This window comes from Balaenoptera physalus, assembly GCF_965194825.1.
Source record: "Balaenoptera physalus genome assembly, chromosome: 10".
NCBI lineage: Eukaryota > Metazoa > Chordata > Mammalia > Artiodactyla > Balaenopteridae > Balaenoptera > Balaenoptera physalus.
Window position 1 is genome coordinate 60,265,134 of NC_138889.1, and position 20,503 is coordinate 60,285,636.

The window sequence follows — 20,503 nt, forward strand, 5'->3', positions numbered from 1 at the left end:
AACAGGAATGCTTTCTTTGGGTGGTTGAATGGGGTTTCTTGGGGGATTCAGAATATGCTGTGAAACTACTGGTGGCCTGGCCTCTTTGTGGGAATAAGTTCCTCCTCTGGCCCTAACCCAGCCACACTGACCCCTCCCCCCAATTTTATGTGTCCCTTGACCCCAACTCCTCAAGAACCAGGTCAATTTCCAGCCCTTAGGCAAACTCATGCCTCCCTCTGGTATTTCCACAACTGGCTGGTCCCACTGTCATTGATGGGCATCCAGATGTGCCAGCCTGGCAGGCCTTTCTATCCGAGGTCAGTCCCAGAGGCCAGCCTCTGGGTCCCACCTGGCTGTGCAGGCTCTCCAACCCCTGGATAAGCCTGCTCTCCCTGCCCTGCAAACACACCCGTTTTCCTTGTCTTTCCCACCAGTGATGACGACATTGTGTTTGAGGACTTTGCTCGCCAGAGACTGAAAGGCATGAAGGATGACAAAGAGGAAGAGGAGGATGGTACCGGCTCTCCACAGCTCAACGACAGATAGACTGGGGCCGGCCCTCCCTCCGGGCAGCTCCAGGTCCACTCTCATGCACTAGGATGCTTGTTTGTCTTCTTCCTGCCCTGGTTCCCCCTCCCCTTTGTTCTTCCAGCTTCTACCGGGGGCCCCAGTGGTCTTTCAGGTCACGGTGGTGAACCTCTGGCCTCAGGATTGGCCCCGTCACCATGCCGACAGGGCCACGTGCACCACCTTCACCACTCTCGCTGCAGTCACCTCTCCATCCCCCCCTCTTTTCCTGTTGACCCCCAGCAAGGCCAACATGGCTCTGGTCTTGGAAGTTGACTTGGGATGGGAGCAGAAAGGGGAAGATGGGGCACGAGGGCTTGGAGGGGTGGGGAAGGGGGCTCAAGACACGTGAGAGGATGTCCACTGTCCCTGGTGATTAACACAGTTTTGGCAGCTACAACATGACCGAATCGAAGGCCAACCTCTGGCTGGGAGGGGCAGACCGGTGGATAGATTCTCCATGCAGTTCTTTTCGCAGTTTGGACCCACCGAACACCTCTCCCCTTCCTCCCCCATCCCCCCCATGCCCCTCTGTGACTGACAGTGACATTAGTGAAGGTTTGTGGACCCCAGGAATGGAGCAAAGTAGCTGGACTGACTTTCTTACCAGCAGTTACCTAGTCTAAGGCAAGTTGTGTGAAGTAGCCCAAGCCTATTTCAGTATCGTCAGGATGTAATATCCTAACTGCCTTGTATCTTGTGTGTGTGTCCTATCTACAAATATACACAGAGAAAGAGAGAGAGAAGGGAGGGGTCTTCAGAAAGCACCAAGGTCCTGAGGAGGTTTCCTGAAGGGTGACTCTGAGAGATGGGGGCGGGGTGGGAAGATGAGAGTCTGCGCAGCTCCCTTCCTTTGTAGACCTAAGAGGGATCAGTGATCCCATGGGAAGTGAGGGCCACCGGTGTCCTCCTGCCCTGCAGTTCTCCAGGGCCAGGCTGGGCTGCCCCTGCAGGCTAGGAGAGAGCACCTGAGGTCACTGTGCCCACAGTCAAAGAGGATCCTTCCCCAGAAGGTGGCGGGGTCCATCAGGATGCCGTCAGCTAAAAGGAAGGGGGGGACTCCTTTGTTTCCTTGGGGAGTTGATGGACCCCCCCCCCAGTAGTTCCCAGTGTCAAGGGTACCCAGTACCCATTGGCTAGTGTTGGTGTGATTGGGACATGGGGCATTTCCAGGGCAACAGGGCAGGCAGACAATGAGGCAGAAAGTGTTAAAATGTATCTGTTTTTGTCTGACCTTTGCTGCTCACTTACTGTGTGACCTTGGGCAAGTTCCTTTCCATCTCTGGGGCTCAGTTCTTCACCTAGAAAACCAAGGGGTTTGACCAGATGATCACAAAGGGCCCTCCCAGCTCTGCCTCCAAGAATTCGTGAACATTAGAGCTTCTGGTCTGGTGGGTGGAGCCAGAGCCACTGACTCTGATCTGTCTGCCACCAGCGAGGATTCATTGGACCCCAGAGGTGGCAGGGCCATGGAGAGCACCTAGCATCAGCACCCCACACCCACTCCAGGCCTGAGAAAGGCCCTTCTTGGGCTCCTGAGGGGTTGCCTGATGTCAAGCTGTGGCCATAGCTAGCATGAACTGCTTGGCCCTAGGGCCCGAGTGTTACAGAAGGACAGAGCTTGTATTTGCTGAGGTGGGTGGGGGAAGAGCTTGTGATAAGCCCTCCAGTACTTCATACCCCCTTTGAATGTCCTGAAGTTTACCTTATACCCAAGCAAATATATTGATTAGCAGGGCAAGGGGATCTCTTGCTCCTTTCTATCCCTGTCCCATACTTGTGAAAAGGGAGACGGCAAAATTTTATTGTACAAGTTGCATCTCAACCCTTTTCAGTCCAGCCCCTCCTGGGGTGGACTGAGCAACCATTTTCCATGGTGAAATTACGCAGTTCACATGCCTGGCACTGTACCCCAGCCCTTCCCTTCTGAATCTCATGAAGACTCGACCCTAGGGACCCCTACTCCAGGTCAGAACCAAGTCAGCTTGGGGCAGTCACACTCCCATGGCCAGTTCTGGAGTCCCAGCTGCATCCAGCCCCTCCCAGAACTTGCTGGGCAGTCTGTACCTCATTTGGGCAGCTGGAGAGTTAATGAATTGTTGGAACAATGCATGGCAAGCATATGCTCTTCAGGGTTGTCTTCTGGAACCTTTGGGGCTGGTATAAGACCCTTCAGGATTTGGGGTGATCACTTGCCTACAAATAGACCTCTTCCCCCATCCCTAACCCGGTCACACAAAAGCTTTGTCAGGCTGGTTTCTTGACCTCCTTCCACCTCAAAATCACACTCACCATTTTGGGTTTATCCCAGTGTTGAACTGAAATTTCTCCAGCTGTAAGAAACATCATGGGCCCATTTAGCCTTTTATTTACTCTCTGGGCCCAGGGCTGCAGAAGGGCAGTGGTCAAGTTCATTTGAATTTGGCTTAACCATCCTTGGTTGACAACTTCTCCGCTTGGTGCTGAGCACTGGAGACACAGAGTTGGGTCAGTCCTAGCCCCTGTCCTCAGGAAGCTCACGGTCAAGGGAAAGTTTTACGGGAAGTAGTGAGGGGGCCATTGCATTCAGGGCTCCATGGTTGCTGCTAGTCTGTATAGTGCCTTGATGTGAATTAGAAATGGTGTCCCTTCCAGGTGGATTCAGCCCACATTGGAATGCATAGCTGCTTGAGTGGCCACAGGCTGGAGTTTAGCCCCACTTGCCCCTGGGCTGGGCGCCCTCCTGCACCGTCATGCACTGCAGCCCAGTGGGACACTCAGGCTACTTCCTGAGAGAAAGAACATCCAGATCATCTTTCCAAGTTTCCGGTTGGCTCCAGACCCCGCTCCTCCTGCAGCCCCCAAGCATGACTGAGTTCTTCTCTGCAGGGCCCCTCTCCATCTGGAGTCAGCCTGTCCAGGGGAACCCTGGGAGTGAAACTGGGGGTGGGGGAGCCCCACTGGGCTCCAGGCACCAGCCCACAGTACTGGCTCTCTCTGTCCACGCATTTGGAGCCTGTGCTGACCATGCCTCTCCACTCTGAGACTTTGCAGTGGGCCATGCGGGTGGCATGTAGATAGCAGTCTGGGCAGCAAGGAAGAGCATGGCCGGGGGTGAAAGTCTGCAGGCAGAGGGCCAGCTGGACTTCCTCAGCCTTCCAACCGAGAGAAGAGTTCAGTCCCCGTGAAGATAAGGGCAGAGTTCTTTGGCTGGACCCCCCGGGCCTCCTCAGTCTCAGAGCCCAGCCAAACCGAGAGTGGGCTCGCTTGGGGTCTTGGTTCAGCTGGGGGAGTTGCAGACGAGCTGGCCCCACGTGGTGCAGTGAAGAGCACCCTGGCCCGCAAGTCCACGATGCCTCTCCGTGTTGGCTGTTACCACCCAGCTGAGGAGCTTGAGCAACTCATTCAACCTCTTGGGACTGGTTTCCCTAACTGTAAAATGAGACAGCCATCCCTTTCCCGCCCGACTCAAGGAACTTGTGAGGCCCAGAGGAGATGAAAGTCAGCTCTGTAAGTTGCACATGGCTGCCCAGGCTGTGGCCCTGCCACTGCCGGGGAGTAGCCCAGGGTCACACAGGAAGTTTGCCGCTGGCTGAGCCCTCCCACCCATCTTCATCTCTTGCTCCCGTCTCACTTAGGCAGAGGTCAACCAGGATGAGATGAGGCCAGTTTGAGGGGTGACCCAGCCGAGAGGGAAATTCAGATACTATTCAGGAATGCTGTGTCTCCAGGCGGTGGTCCCAGCAACCAAGACAGAGAGACTGGACATGGGTTGTGTCAGTGATTGGGGGGGGCGGGGGCACACCTTGGTGTCAGAGGCCAGGAAGCGTTGGATCTGACCCCAGGTTAGGGAGAGCCTCGTCCCCCAGGCCCAGGGGTGCTAACGCCCCCCCCACTACCCCACTAGAGAACCCCAAGGGTGAAGTGGAATAGAAATTGCCTGCCCCTTCTCTTCAAAGTGTAAGACCCCCTCCAGGATCAACTGGAGCTGCCAATTGTCACTTCTTGGTGACACTTGGGAGGGATTTGGGTCTGGGAAAAACCCAGGCCTCTTACGCTGAGATCTGAGCCCCGGCTGACGCATCCCCCGTGGTTTCAGCAGCCCACAAAGGCAGCTTCCCTCCTGCCAGCGACTGGGGGCTGGATATCCTCCACCCATCCCAGAGGAAGGCATTAGGCCCCAATCTTGAGCTCTTATAGGGTCTCATGGACATAGGCCTATACCTGTTCTGGTTTTTAAAGTCAACAAGGACCAAAAGAGACTCCCCCAGCTCTCGTGCATAAGCCTGCATTGGGCCTGGCATTTTGCTTTCCTGGCCCAGGCAGCTCCATCACTTTTGTTCTTCCAGGACTGGAATGGCCTACCCATGGGGCAGGATCCCCACCTCTACCACTCTCCTGCAGGCTCACTGCACAGTGGCTTCAAAGGGAGGCCCGTTGAAGGGGGAGCGTCCTCCCCCCATCACTCTCTCCCAACTCTTCACCCCGAAAGGGAAGTCAAAGCACAGGTCCCCAGGACCCATGACCCGTAGACTCTGACACACTGGTTTTCAAACCAGGTGCTGTGGAACCCCTGGTGTGCCACAGAGCTTCGTCAGGGGCTGCTAAGGTGGGAGAATGGGGGTGGAGGCAAAGGATAGGTCTCCAGCCCTCCCCCCCATTCCCACTTCCACCAGAACAACTCTGCTTTTATCTGTCTTGCCTATTGAGGTTTCACCTTTAAACTTTCTTTTGAAGAAAAACTTCTTCAAACCACCATTCTGAGGTTTGATCTTAGACCAGCAAGCCCAGCTTCTATTCTTGCTTTTCCTGTTGGAATGACTCTAGCATTCCAATACAAAGTATCGTTGTATTGGGACTTAGGTCACAGACCCAGGCCCAAGCATTTGCTTATTCACACACACACACACACACACACACACACAAACACATACTTGATGGTTTTGTAGCCCACCCCCACTGAAGCTCCGGCCTGGGTTTCATTTGGGCGGGGGCCTGGTGCTGTGAGGATGGGTCTTGGCCCTGATATTGGCCCAGGCATTGTGGGGGACCATGGAGGAAGCAAAGAGGCCCAGCCCCACCCCAGGACTTGTGTCTGTGCCCCAGCGTGACACCCCACTTCCCTGGCCCAGGCCCATGAGATGGCAGAGGGACAGCGTGGTGGGAAGAGAAACTAGAGTTAGGTTCCTCTTTATATACAGCCAGCTTTAGTAAAAGAAATGCCAAGGGAGGACTTTATGACAAAAGTCCCTCCTATGAAGGCAGGATTCCTCCAGAGACCCTTTAAGCAGCAAATTTCCCTCGAGCAATTCTAATAGGTTTCCATTCCCACATCTGCGGTCAACCGAATGTGTGGGCAACAGGCGGGTGTCTGAAGAGAGGCTGGTTCCCTACCTCCAGTCCCCCAAATTCTCTTCCTGCTGGTCTGCTCCTCTGCCCAGATCCCTCACCGGGGCTGACTAAGAGGTGGGCACTTTGGGGAGACCTGGACCAGCCCTTGGCACAGCATCCTGCCTGGCCCCCACCCAGGGCATCCAGGTGGAAATGTGAGACTTGGGGCACAACAAGCCACGTGGCATGGGAGCAAGAGCGCCCAATGCTATTCTGTGTTCAGTCCGAGTGTGCCCTTGGGAACCTGACCTCAGTTTCCCCTTGTGTAAGATGGAGATAGTGCCTGACTCTGCCCACCTCAAAGGGGTTACTGCAAGGGTCATGGGAGAGGTGGGTATGAAGGGGGGCTCACAAATTCGGGGTGTGGTCATGGCCTGCCCTGGAGATCCAGGAGCACTCGGGGGATGATTGTTGGACGGACCGTCTTCCTGGGACATCTCTGCTCAGTGTTAGGGTCTAGCCACAGATGCCGGGGGAGGGGGCTGCATCTTCCTTTCCAATGGGAGGCGGCACTTAGCCTGGTACTGTGTGTGGATCCTGGGTGTGAGGAGTGACAGGTGGCGGAGACTGGTCTCCAGGTCTGTGGCCCTTCTGTTAAGTGATTCTTTTGTGACACCCTTATTCCTGGGCCACCTGCCAGGTTTATGTGTTGTACCTGTGGCATTCCTTATTATGTCAGATAAGTTATTACGGTTTATTCAACTCTAACAGGACAAATGAAAAAAATAACCATAAATAGGAGCCCATTAAAGGTCTTTTATGACAGATGCTGGCTGTGCTTTTATTTCTGTCTCCTAAGCCCATGGCAGGACACAGACCAGCAGAAGCTGTCCCTGCTGCCCTGGACCAGTGGGGTCAGGTGTTGGCCCCAACTCCAACCTGGCTGCTCACCCCCTTCTCCTCCCCTCGCTGCCATTTACCAGCCTTTGGGCCTGGGGAAGTTGCCAAACCTCTGATCCCTCTCAGACACCACTGGATCCCATGACCCCTGGTTTGCTCCTGGGGTGAAGCCATCCCATCTTCCCTTTGGCACCACTGACCACTTCAGCTGGAGTCCTGTCCCAGTCCCAGCCCTGGTTCTTACTCAGTTCTCCTCTCCTGCTCTGCTGGGTCTCCCCGAAGTCACTTCAGTTTTCCATGACTCACCCACTGCCTGTTCCAAAAGAACATATGGGAGGAGTGGGGCTATAGGTGAGGAAGATTCAGAGTCCTAAATGACAGTGTATCGTATGAACACGAAAAGGAAGATGCTGCTGAATGTAAGATGGCTTTTCCTAGAAAATTGGTCATATATGTGAAACCATTTTTTTTTTACATTCCTGTAGAATAATGTGCAACTTAGATCAGTGCATTGCCCTCCTGGTCGGCCAGAAGGTGGTCTCTTTCCTCTGATGCTCCCAGCCAGAGAAGGGTAATGGGCAGACACTGACATTTGAATCAGGAGACGTGAGCTAGAGCTTTGATTCTGCCCTCCCACGTGGACTGTATCAGTCCAAGTCCAAATAAACAGAGCCTATGCCAGTATTTCAGTAGCAGGAATTTAATCAAAGAAAGTGGTTATGAAAATGTTGCAAGAGTTGAAAGGGCAAATGGGATGTAAGGCAACCCAGGTACAATAGGACATCACTACCACCTGTAGGGTGGAAGGACAAGGGAGAGGAGGTGGTGTTACAGAGCTGAGGACCAGGGAAGCCCAGTAGGGCTGTTGAGGGAGAGAGTATCTGAAGAATCCAGACCATAGAAGAAAAACCTCTGTTCCTGGGATGCAGCCCAAAGCAAGAGGGTGGGAGAAATACTCTGATTTCTCCTTTCCTTCTGCCCTCCTAATGGCAGACTCAAATTAAAAGTTAATTTTCAAGGAATCTTGGGGAATGTAGTTTGCAATGGTCAATGCCCTGCAATACAGAGCAGGAGAAGGTCAGGGGATTAGATTTGAGACCAAATAGGCAAATCACCAGCTCTTCCTTAATCTTCTCATCCAAAAAACAGAAATAATCCTATTGGCCTGGATACCACAATTTAGAAGGAGTATCCTGACACCTAAACAAGGCTCTAAACATGGAAGAGGTCTTTGCGGTTACCTCTTAGCTTTGAGCTTTTCTCCTGTCACTGTCTTCACGGTGTTCTGAGACTTCATTTGTCTTAGCTTTTAAAAATTTCAGCAAATCAAAATAAATTGTGTAGGAGTTTCAAATTCTGGCCAAAACAGAGTAAGTCAACTACAGCCTATCTCTCCTACTGATTACATAAAAACCCTGGACAAAAATACAAAACACAACTACCTAATGACTCCGAAAATTAAACAAAAGCAGGCAAATGGTCCAGGGAGTAAAAATTTGGAGAAGTAACCTGCATGGGGTAGACTTCCCTTTTATTTCTCTTTTCTCTTGTGGATTTGTGCTGCGATTAGAACCACCCACCACCCAACAGACAACTTTGGGTCTGAAACTAAATCAGTTGATAACCTCTTGAAACAACGACAACAACAACTACAAAATCAACGTTCTATCAAGGATTATAACAGGACCCAGAGTCTACACAACATAACATTCACAGTGTCCAGGATACAGTCTGAAATAACTCAACATACAAAGAACCAGAAGAAGAGGATGATCAATGAGGATGCATGATCAGTATACAAAAATCAATTATACTTCTGTATAGTAACATCAAACAACTGGATCTTGAAATTTAAAAGACAATGCCAAATAAAAAGATAATACCACCTACAATAGCACCAAAATGGAAATATACTTAGGTATAAATAACAAAATATGTGCATAATCTCTATGTACATCTCTAAAGCACAAAATACTGATGAAAGAAATCAAAGAAGACCTAAACAAATTAAGACATGTACTATGTTCATGGATTGGAAGATTCAATATTGAATATGGATTCAATATGGATTAGAAGATGTCAATTCCCTACAAACTAATTATAGATTCAGTGCAGTCCAAATCAAGATCTCTGCAGGATTTTTTCTTTTCTTTTATATGTGTAGACAAGCTGATCTTAAACATTATATGGAAAGGTAAAGGAACTAGAATAGCCAAGCAACTTTTAAAAGGAAGAACAACATTGGAATTGCCTACTAACTGATCTCAAGACTTACTATGAAGCTACAATAATGAAGACAGTGTGGTAGTGGTGAAAGAATAGACACCTATATCAATGGAATGAACTCCAGAATCCAGAAATAGACCTGTATATATCAACTGATTTTCCAAAAAGGTGCAAAGGCTATCCAATTGTTCTTCCCAAAAAATAGTGCTGGCGAGGGTGTGGAGGAACTGGAACACTCACACACTGCTGGTGGGCATACCAAATGGCACAGACACTTTGGAAAACAGTTTGTCAGTTTCTTATAAGTTTAAAGATACTTACTATAAGGGCTTCCCTGGTGGCGCAGTGGTTGAGAATCTGCCTGCCAATGCAGGAGACACGGGTTTGAGCCCTGGTCTGGGAAGATCCCACATGCTGCGGAGCAACTGGGCCCGTGAGCCACGATTACTGAGCCTGCGCGTCTGGAGCCTGTGCTCCGCAACGGGAGAGGCCGCGATAGTGAGAGGCCCGCGCACTGCGATGAAGAGTGGCCCCCACTCGCCGCAACTAGAGAAAGCCCTCGCACAGAAACGAAGACCCAACACAGCCAAAAATAAATGAATAAATTAATTTAAAAAAAAAAAGATACTTACTATAAGACTTAGAAGTTCCAGTCCCAAAAGAAATGAAAAGTTATGTCCCCACAAAAACCTGTATGTGAACGTTAATAATGGATGCATTCATAATTCAAAAACTGGAAACAACTCAAATGCTCTTCAGCTAGTGTGAATGGATAAACTATTGTACAGCCATACAATGGAATACTACTCAGCAATAAAAATGAACAAACTAGTGGTACCTACAACACGAATGAATCTCAAATGCATCATGCTAAGTGAAAGAAGCTAGACTTAAAAGGATAAATATGTATGCATCTATTTATAGGACATTCTGGAAAAGGCAAAACTATGGAGATGGAAAATGGACCCCTAGTTGCCAGTGGCTGGAGTTGAGGAAGGGTTGGCTACAGAGGGGCAGCAGGAGGTATTTTGGGGGGTGATGGAACTGTTCCATATCTTGATTGTCAAAATAAACTGTATGCCAAAAAAGAGTGGGTTTTTACTCTATGCAAATATGTATCTCAATAAAAAGCAAAAAAAAAAAAAAAGGTAAAAAAGAAACTAAACAATCTATAGCTCACAAGCTGCAAACTATTTACTGGGCATGTACCATTTGCTGAGACTTACGCTGGACCTTGAAGACACAAAGATTAATAAGACAATCCCTTCCTTCAAGGAGCTCACGAATTCACAGGAATGTAAGGCATGACGAAAAAGATTTGGACTTGATGTTGAGGGATATTGGAGATGGGGGCTGACACATACTCATGGCGTGCCATGGGAGCACTAAAGAGGGGTGGGTGGGATACGAAATAAGGCAAGCTTCCTAGAAAGGGAATTGCTTCAACTGAGTTTTGAAGGATGAGAAGCAGTTAAGCAGGTGAGGAGAGGCTATGGGCATTCCAGATAGAAGGGGTGGCTCATGGGAAGCCCCAGGTGGTGAGACAACCTGGGACCTTCAAGGAATTGTAAGGACTTCGGTTTGGCTAGAATGAAGGGAACCAGAAGAGCTAACAGGAGATGGGAGCAGACCGTAGCCATGGGGAGGAAGGTTAAAGATAATCAGTCCAAAGAGCTTTTTATCCAGAAGACGGTGGGACAGGTTTTAAGCAGGGCAGTGAGATGGATCAGATTCATGCATTTTTAGGATCACTCTGGCTGCACTGCAGAAGATGGACCGGAGGGGAAGGCTGGAGGCAAAGGGATCAAGAAGGAAGCTGGGACAGGGATCCGGCTGAGAGATGTAGAGGCTGGGACCAGGTGGGGAAGCAGAAGAAGGACTGATTGGAGAGGTATTTGGGGGTAGAATGGTCATAACTGGCCTCCCTCTCAATATTTGAATATTCAGTCTCAGCACCTTTGCACTCGCTGTTTCTTCTGCCTGGATTCATCTTTCCTAGGTGGTTTGCAGAGCTCCTTCCTTCCCATTCTTCAGGGTAAGCCACCTTCTCAGAGGAGCCTGCCTGACTACCCCATTCAAAGGACAACCTTTCCTATCACTCTTACAACACTCTGTTTATTTTCCTCATAAGAGGTATCTTACTTGTTTATTTACTTGTCCTTGGTGCAAGCACATGGGCTCTGAGTTCTAACCCCAACTTGACCCCTTTATTAGCAGTGAGCAAATTATTCACCTTTGTCTTAGTTTGTTCATTTGTAAAGTAGGAATAATAACACCTACTTCATAGAATTGTCATCAGGCTAAAATCGGTTAACATATGTAAAGTGCCTAGAACAACTGCCAGCTTCTTCCTGGCATAGTGCTTGGCGCATAGTAGGCACTTTATAAAATATTTGCTGAACGGATTTGACTAAATGAAAGAAGGAACATTCCCATGTTCACCAGCAGATGGCGCATGTATGGAAAAAAGGTAAAACTGGTTCCACTCCCACAAATTGGCCAATAGATGTCACTATAGCTCCCTGGGTCAAGGAACCAAGGCTGAGGCAGGCTGAGCCAGTGGCAGATGTTGCCCAGATAGGACGCTGGACAAGAATCCCAAATGGAGGGCCAGAAAGCTATAATTGTATTAAAAAGTCAAAGTCTAAAAGCTAAAGCTAAATTATGTTTTACATGATTACATATTGTAAAGCTGCATTTTCTTTCTGTTCTCTCACTTTATTGAATAGTAACAAGGAGCTGACCATGCAGGCATCTTCTATAACTGCAGCTTCAGTTCAACAAGGTGAGAGGTTGTGGGACTTAAAGGGAGTGGGCATCAGACGTGCAGAAGAGGGAGGCCACGAGCCCTGCGTGATGCCTCTTCCTCTGCACTTTGGATTTCTGTGGGGTGCAGTGCTCACAAATCTCTGTGCACCAGGGTCAGGCACCCAAAAGGGAACTGGGTCCAGCCCCTGCAGGGAGTGTCTGGTCTGGTGCAGACAATGGTCCAGAAAACAAATCAGTCGAAATGAAGGTCTGGGGGTTCCAGCGACAGGAGGAAGAGGGTGAGGTCAGGAAAGCAGAGGGGACCATTGCGCTGTCGTGCTGCTCTCTGTTGGGGGTAAGGCATCCCAGGCAGAGGGTACTGTGTGAGCAAAGGTATGGGGCCTGAAATAGCTAGCTGGGCTCTGTTACTAAAATCTGAGTAGTCTGGTGTGGCTAGAGAATAGCATTCAGGAAGTTGTTTAGCATGGCTGGAGGACAGGGGCAAGGACAGGGAGTGTATTAGTTATCTAGTGCTGGCAGACTAGCTAGTCTAGCAGTCTGGCACTTTTTCTTTTCCCCTCCAAGTATTGTCAAAAGTCATTGTAGTCCAGGGCCCAACAGCCTGGTACAGTCCTAGTTTATTCTTGTCCCAGTGTAATTATTAATAGAGGTCCCTTTCACTCTCCAAAGTTTCCTAGTTTGGATGGTCACCTTAGTTTGGGGCCCCCATGCCTCCATTATCACAGTGACCCCATCTTTACTGAGCACAGGAGCCGGGTGTGGTCCATCTCAGCAGGTGCTTGGCAGAGAGGAGAGGCTCAGGAAGGATGAGCTTCATGCAGGGGGACCTCAGAGCCTGCGGGTCCAGAACAAGCCCCTTTCTCCTCTCAGAGAGGGGTAGAGATGCCCCTTCCCTTGAAAAGGAGCCCCCATCAGAGTTTCTGCCTGCAAGAGGCTGGAGCAGGTTTCTGAGGCCTCCTGGAAGCTGCTGATGGAGGCTGAAGAGAGCTTTCCACCCCTTCCTTGCTGGCTTTTTGCTTATCTCCAGGCCTGGCCGCAGGAGGCAATGACCACAGGGGTGGAGATACAGAGTTTGGAGATGGGGCAGCACTGCCAGATACTCAGACCCAGAGCAGGGCAGGGATGGCCCCAGGGGGCACCCTGAGCTCTGGATCTGCTCTGCTCCTGACACCCTGTGTGACCTGGATGGGCTCCTGCACTCGCTAGGCCTCAACTTCCCCAGCAGTACACTGAAGGGTTAGTTGAGGTGGTCTCCGTGGGACTGGCCATCCCCGGGCAAATCGCTGTGAGGCAGGGATGAGGGAAGAGGGTGGAGGCGGAGAGGGAGGGGTAGGGGGCAAAGAGGGGACTCTGAAGACAGCCAAGTTCATTACCACAGGAATATTAACTGCCCCTGTCACTTCTCCCAGTCCGGGAAAGGCCATGCCTGTAAATTAGGGCCATGAGTCTGCCAGGCAGAGACTTAATGAAGAAGGAGATGGACTTCAGTGAGAGCAGGCAGTGCCTCTGGAGGTCACAAGTCCAGCCCTGGCCTGACAGAAGGAACCTGGAGCCAGGGAGGGGCAGGGGCTGTCCACAGTCGGGGTCGGACTGAACCAGAAAGGCACGAGCCAGCTCTGCTGTGTTCACTGCTGAATCCCCAGCACCCAGCACACAGTAGGGCCTAACCAATGTTTCTGACTGACTAGGGTCCAGACGACATGGCAAGTCATGCTGAGCTCAGACTGAAACCCAGTCCTCTGGACTCCAGCTGGGCCCTCACTTATTCCCACCCCAGACCTGAGGGGCCTGGGTAGGAAAGGGGTCGCAGAAGTAAAAGGTTTCTCAAGGAGATGGTGATCGTGGCTTCCCTTTGTGTTTGAGAGGAAATTTCAGTTTTTACAGGGTCACAGAACCCCAGGAAGTCTGCCGTGTTTCTCGGTGCAGAGCTGCCTTGATGTGTATCGCATTTCTGACAGTCACACACCTTTTCTCTCCTTCTCTACCTGCTCTCTATCCCACCTGCTCTTTGAGGGCACATCCTGGATGGAGCTTTCCCCCCTGGCACTTGGCCATTGCAGTCACCTGCCCACCTCAAACTTCCAGCAGCATTCACAGCATCTGATTAGAGGGGGAGGTTAACCATTCAGTGGGTCCCTGGCACTGCTGAGAGAGGGTCTGCAGTGAGTGGGTGACATCAGGGTGTCAGAGGAGGGCCAGCCAGACCTCTCCATCTCACCTTTTCCTGCAAGACCTCTTTGTGGCCCCTTCCCTTACCTCCCTGCCCCTCTGGCTTCCCATGGGCACGGCTTAGCTGACTCCTCTCTCTGTCTCCTGTGCCCAGCATGAGGCCTGGCACAAAAAGGATGGGCAGAAGGAAGGAACAAGTAAGCGAACCACGCAGTTTTCCTGACCCACACAGCACACCTCCCCACTTCCCTGACTTCTCCTCTGAGGGTGGAAGTCCCTCTAGCTCCTCCCAGTGGAGAATGAAGGGAACGCAGAACCATCTTACCCACACACATCGTCCTAGCTACCCCCAGCCATTAATGATCTTCTTGAATTATCAGACTAACAGATCTTCCTGCATCTAGGCCTTTGTACAAGCTGATACTTCTGATCTTTCTCTGTTCTGCAAACTCCTACTCATCCCTCAAAACCCTGCTCAAATGTGACTTTAAGAAATTTCCCTAGGCTGGGTACAGGGGCCCTTACTCTGAGTTCTCATGGTTTCCTGGGACTTCTTTTCTCTAGAACTTGATTGAATAGAATTTCTCCCCTGGGTCATTAGCTTTTCTAGGACTGGCAAAGTTGTATTTAATTGAGACTAAGAAAATGGCTGGATTTGCAGAGGAGGCTGGGGCCCTGGGGCCCTGCTGATAGTTCCATAAAGCCAAAGGCCACTGACAGGCTACAAGAAGGGAAGCTGCTCAGAGACAACATTTAATGGGAGTCAGTGAATGGCACTAAGGTTAAATGTCAATTGGCATACATTAGGTACTCAATTAGTTGATTTTTGACAACTATTGACTTGATATTTAGCTTAGCATCAGCTCTCACCTAAAACCCTCAAAGATTTTTGCTGACAGTGTACCACAGCTACCAGCATGTTTTATTTGTCAGGACTTACTGTAGTCTTAGGCTACATTACATTACATCTTTGGAACTGGGGGGTGGGGGCGGGGGGTGGGGTGGGGTGGGGTTGGGCAGGGTGCCCTGTTAGAGACACAGTTCTCTAACCTGTGTTAGAGAGGACATCACTATTTTCTCCTGCAGGACTGGCAAAGCACCCTTTGAAGGTCACTGATGGATGGGAATGCTTCAAGAGAATTTAACCCCTTCTCACGAGGAATGACTGGGAGGAGGGTAGGGAATTTGCTGGGAGAAGATAAGGAGGCTCGTGCACTGCCAACCACTCTGTGAAGAGCTGTCCTGGGGTGAGGTGTGCTCCTGGCCTCAAGGGAAAGCTGGGACTGTCAGGGAGCCCCAGGCAGACTTCTCTGGCACTGAAAGGGATGCTCCCAGGAGGTGGGGGGGGGGGGGAAGCGAGCTCCTCGAGAGAGGGAGCTCCTTGTTGACACAGTTTATGAGGCTTCCCACGTTACCTCTGAGGTCCCTTTCAATGGTTAGCAGACACAAATTCTAGAATTACACAACCCTAAGATTCTAAAATGCCAGAATTCTAGGCTTCTGCCATGTGGTTCTAGGGCTCTGAGACCCTGAATGTAAAATAATCCAGCCTGGGGACCTTGAGGTAGGAGACAGCCTCTTATCCTGGCCCTACTGGCCCAGAACCCACCTGTCTCCTTGTTCCACATATCTCAAGGGGCAATTTTATCCATGCCCCCCACTGCTAGGCTACCTCTCCTCTCAGCCTCTCACACATCCAAGGTGCAGGTCTTAACCCTCTAGCCAGGAGAGCGTGGTGTGACGCAGGACGTAAGGGAGTACCAGGTAGTTCAACAGAGGGGATGATGTCGAAGCAGCAAATAATGATTCCTCCTCTTTTCCGTCTGAATTAACTGCCTCTGATTCTCTGCAGCTGGATTTTCTCCCTGATAGCCTCGTCTGATGCTAGTGTTTGTCAGTCCAACTACATCTCCCCCGTGACCCTCCACCCCACCGCAGTGATGAGGAACCAAAGGGTAAGAGGTTGTAGAGGAAGTGCAGGATCCCACCCTGGCTGCGGAAAACACTATCTCAGCATAAAAAGCGAACTGACTTGGAGAGCAATGCCATCCCAATGGGAAGTCCCTCCATGTGTCTAGCCTCAAGCTTACTATGTACAGTCAGAGCCCTTTTCTTCTCCCACAGTCCGGGAGAAGACATCAAGAGTCACTGCTTCACCTCAGGAAGGTCTAAACTGCTCTAAGTGTCCCCTCCCACCCCCTTTAATGACCCAAGTCAGCAGGAATGACATGGCACCGTTTACAAGAGCAGAGTATCTGAGATTATTGCAGACTTTATAGAAAACTGCCCAAGGGAGATCCAGATTTCCAGGGTGGGGAGGGAAGGCAGGCCTCAAGGCAATATGTTGAAGGAGGGTGACTTCCTGTGTGCAGAGGCAGCACAGGCCAGCCATTCTGCCTGACCCAGGGGGTGGGAGTCAGGGAGAGGCGGCCCCCTCCCACTCACCAGTTGTGCTTTGGGATCATGCAGAAGGCAGGGCGCTGAGGCTCTGACCCTGTATCGGAGGGCTTTTCCCTTCCTCTTCCAGAAGGCGTGGGGGGGGGGCAGGGGTGAGGAGGTGGCAGAGAGGACTCTCCAAGGGAGAAGAGTCACATGGGTGGGAAAGAGCATGTGGCCAGCAGCTCCCAGCCCTTCAGAGCCCCTCCCCCACCCCTCTCTGTGGCACAATGGTCAGGTGACCCTGGTTGTGAGGCCAGACCATCTACTTTGCACCCCCAGGACTCTCTCCTCCGGGATCTCCCATGGGGATCTGCTAGTATGGCTGCGGGGTGCTTCGCATCTGTGCCTGTTTTGCAGGGCTAGAGAGCTCATCCTAAGAGGAAAGGGGGCTGGGCATATCCCAGGGATGGATTCCTCACTGGACCCTGACCCAGTGAGTGGCAGTGTGGGTTCTGAGTGCAAGCGATGGATGTAGGAGGAATTGAGAGCCTAAGACTTGGGCCGGGGGAAGAAACTCAGATCGGGGTGAAGAGCTGAGAGTTTGAGATTGGGGACAAGGACTGAGTATTAGGGTATCAGAGCCAAAAGTGGGGAAGGCTGAGGATCAGCTCCACGTAAAGGCTATAAAGGGGTGTGCCCGTCCCTGGGATGGGAGAGACAGAGAAGAGCTGAACCCCAAGCCTGGGCCAAGGAAGGGAGGGGCCTGAGCAAGAGCTGGGGTGGTGGGTGGTATGAAATACATCCTCAGATTGGGGGAGGGTGCCCAACCCTCAGACTCCCGGGATGCAGGTCTCTATGCAGGATGGAGAGTTAAGAGCTCCGAAACGAGAAAAAAGGCTCAAAGTCCACAGAAACCTTCTGGTGGGGTTGCTCTGCTTCTGAGACCAGAATGGGATGTGAGGGTCCCCGAGCCCTCGAAGGGAGCCGAGGGTTGCAAGCTGGAGTGTAGTCTAGGGGGATGTTTCCTGCTGAGAGGTCTGGGTTCAAAGCACAGGGTAGTGGAAGCAGTCCCAGGTCCTTCGGATTGAAGGACAGGGTCTCTGGGTGAGTGCTGAAAGGGGGGGGGGGGTGCTTCTGGTGGTTCAGGAGGGCTGTCAGAGCTTGGGATGGGTGGACGGGGTTTCTGGAATCAGAAGAGAGTGTCTCTGGGTCTTTGATGGTGACAGCTCTCAGAGGCTGGGGAGGCGGGTACAGCTTGGGGTCTCCAGGTGGGGGAGATGCCATAATCCAAAGGTCTCAGATCGGTCAGGGGTAGGTCTCAAAGCCCCAAGCTCGCGGGTGTCTCATACCCACGGCCTCGGGACAGGTCATCAGCTGACAGGGGTGGCCCCCAAGTCCCATCAAGCGAAGCTCAGAGGCCCGAACCGGGGGAAGTGGCCCCAGAACCGGCGGGGGCGGCCGAGGCGGGAGCGCGGCGCGGGTCTGCGTCCTGCTCGTAGCGGTAGTGGTAGCCCTCCATCTGGTCCCGGCACGCCTCGCGCAAGTTGCGCATCCAGCGCTGGATGCCACGGCGGTTTAGGTAGAGCACCATTAGGAAGATGAGGCCGATGAGCGCCAGAACCAGCCCGAAGAAGACGTAGGAGGCTTCCAGCTCTGGGCCGGCAAGTTCCACTTCTTCCCCGCGACCGTCGGCGTCGCCTTCGGCGCAGCGCAGCCCCGCCTCGTCCAGGTCCAGGAAAGGCCGGTCGTACAGCGCCCGCGGGGAGGCGCAGCGCAGGCGCCGCGCGTCGGGTACGCGCTCCGTAGCGTTGCGCAGCCAGGCCAGCAGGGGGCGCGCAGCGCAGCCGCAACGCAGGGGGTTGTCGGCGAGCAGCAGGCGCGGGGCGGGGAGGTCGCCATCGCGCTCGAGCGCGCGCAGCTCGTCGGGGCCCAGGCCGGCCAACGCGTTGAGGCGCGCGTCCAGCTGCTCCAGGCGCGGCCGGCGCAGCGCGGCGGACGGCAAGTGGCTAAGCGCGTTGCCCGACAGGCCCAGGAGGCGCAGCTCGTCGAGCGGGGCGAGCGCGGCGTCCAGCGCGGCCAACAGCGCGGGGCCGCCCCGCGCCAGCGCGTGGTTAAGCTGCAGCGAGCGCAGCGCGGGCAGCCCGCGGAAGGCGTCGCCGCCCAGGGCGCGCAGCGGGTTGTGGCTCAGGTCGAGCGCCGCCAGGCTGGGCAGCCCGTCGAAGGCGCCGTCCTCCACCATCTCGATGTTGTTGTGCGTGAGGCGCAGAGCGGTCAGGAGCGGCAGGCGCACGCCGCCCGCCGCCTCCGCCTCCGCCTCCTCCCCGTCCGCGTCCCCGCCGGCGAAGGCGGCCGCGCGCAGCACAGTCAGGTTGGCGCCCACGATGGTGAGGTTGCGCGCGTCGGGTGGCACGTCTCGCGGCGGCTGCCGGAGCTCGGCGCCCGACGCGCAGCGCAACATCAGCTTGGGGCCGCCGAAGCAGTAGCACTGGAAGGGACAGGGCGCGGCGGGTCGGCTCAGCGCCGCCGCCACGAGCAGCAGCCCCGGCAGCAGCGGGCCCCAGTGCTCCGGCTGTCCCGCGCGCGGGGCCATCACGGCTGCCCCCGCATCCAGCGCCCGGGCCGCCGCGCTCACCAGTGAGTTCGGAGCCCCTTGGGGGCGGGGTGGGGGGCGGGTGGGGCAAGTCCTCGATCGGGAGCGCCCGGCGGCTGTGGTCGGTCCTTCCGCTGGCTCTATAGTCCGAGGAGCCTTCACTTTCCTGGCTGGGGCGAGAGGGGTCAGGCGGGGAGCGGAGCCCCCCGCCCCCGGTGCCCTCTTCGCCCTGCGCACCGGCCTCCGGCTTCCGCGGCCGTTCTGGGCTCGGAGCCGAGTGGGCAGGGTTTGCCTCCCCCCTCCCCGCCTCCCGGCCTCCTCCTCCGCCCCCGGCGGTGTCTCCGCGCCCTCCTTGCGGAGAGGCGGGGTGGGAGGCTCCCGAGAACCAGGGCTTTCGGCTGCTGCTCTTTCTCTTCCCCCTTCTCGGCTCCCGGACCGCTGAGAAGTTTGGCTCTCCGAGGTTCTGACTTCTTTGCCCCTCATCTCCCCCTACCCGCCGCGTTTGGGCTGGTACCTTCCCCCTCCCTCTCTGGGACGTGTCGGGTAGGGTGGGGTCGGGCTCGGGAGAGCAGGCAGGTGGGTCAGCATCACCGGCCGAGAATTTGGGGGGAGGACTTCAAGGCTCCTCCTAGCAGCGCAGGCAGGGATGAGGGGTGGGCTGGGAAAGTTCCTCATTTTTCAGCCTCTTCCTTATCCTTGTGATCAAGGAGAGGGCTGTGCTAGGAGTGAGGAAAATCCCCAGCCTCAGCCCCCTCCTCTGCCACCCCAGTTACATCAGGCCTGGCTCGGCCAACACCCCTGCAAGTCCCGGGAGACCAACGTCTTCTCCACCCCACCCCATCCACCCCGAGGAAGTCAGCGACATCCCCTCCTCCTTCTACCCCTCCTCCCCCCAAGTCACTGGCTGCTCTGCCGGGAGTTCTTCCATCTGATTTCCTCCACCAGGCTGGACTTTTCCCCCAGGCACTCTCCTAGGCCCGGGGACCCGGTGGGTGTGGTGATTCAGCTCTTTGCTGTACCCTCCCTGCCCCAGCACCTTGGTACCCCCGCTAGGTTGTTCTGGGTCTCAGGACCTTAGGGTTGTTGGATACCATCAGCTGCCCCTCCTCCCCTCCAGGGTACCTCACCTGTAAATATTGAATGGGTAGGAGGGTTTGTGAGACCAGGAGCAGATTTTGCAGCAGGGAGTGGGGGTCTCAGAAAGGGCCAGGGCTGAGCTGTTTATAGGTTTGTTTTGTTCTGGATTTTTTTTTTTTTTTTTTCCAGAACTGGGAAGCTCCAGACCTGATTTAAAGGGACAGACTCCTGAGAAGGGAGCACTCCTTGCCTTGGCCTGAATTATTCAGGCTGGAGAGGCTGACACTTGATCCGAAAGCCCTTCTGGTATCAGCAGAGCTGGTTGGGATAGCGGCTCCCCCCAACCTAAGAGTCATTCTCTTTCACCTGAATTAGGGATTGTTGGGTTGACTCCTTCCCTGAGGTTATATTTAACTGATCAACCAACAGATCAACACCACTTAAGGAGAAGAGGTAGGAGAAGACGTAGACCCTGCAGTGGCCTGGGTCTCAGACAAGGGCCATTGTTAAGGCCCAGGGCTGTTGATGCTGGGG

The 20,503-nt window shown here is 53.4% G+C and overlaps 2 protein-coding genes across 12 annotated transcripts in view; one reads left to right on the forward strand and one right to left on the reverse strand.

The window, feature by feature from the left end:
- Nucleotides 1-6,686, forward strand: part of ARRB1 (arrestin beta 1) — an 87,812-nt gene extending 81,126 nt beyond the window's left edge. For all 11 annotated transcript variants that reach the window (XM_082411296.1, XM_082411298.1, XM_082411303.1 and 8 more), the window contains one exon: nucleotides 417-6,686. In XM_082411296.1, the coding sequence (XP_082267422.1) occupies nucleotides 417-528 (112 nt within the window). In that variant the 3' untranslated portion in view covers nucleotides 529-6,686. The remainder of the gene's footprint in view (nucleotides 1-416) is intronic.
- Nucleotides 6,687-16,177: 9,491 nt separating this feature from the next.
- TPBGL (trophoblast glycoprotein like) lies at nucleotides 16,178-20,116 on the reverse strand. The gene has a single exon (XM_082411278.1). The coding sequence runs from the start codon at nucleotides 19,373-19,375 to the stop codon at nucleotides 17,714-17,716; it is 1,662 nt and encodes a 553-aa protein (XP_082267404.1). The 5' UTR covers nucleotides 19,376-20,116; the 3' UTR covers nucleotides 16,178-17,713.
- Nucleotides 20,117-20,503: the final 387 nt, after the last annotated feature.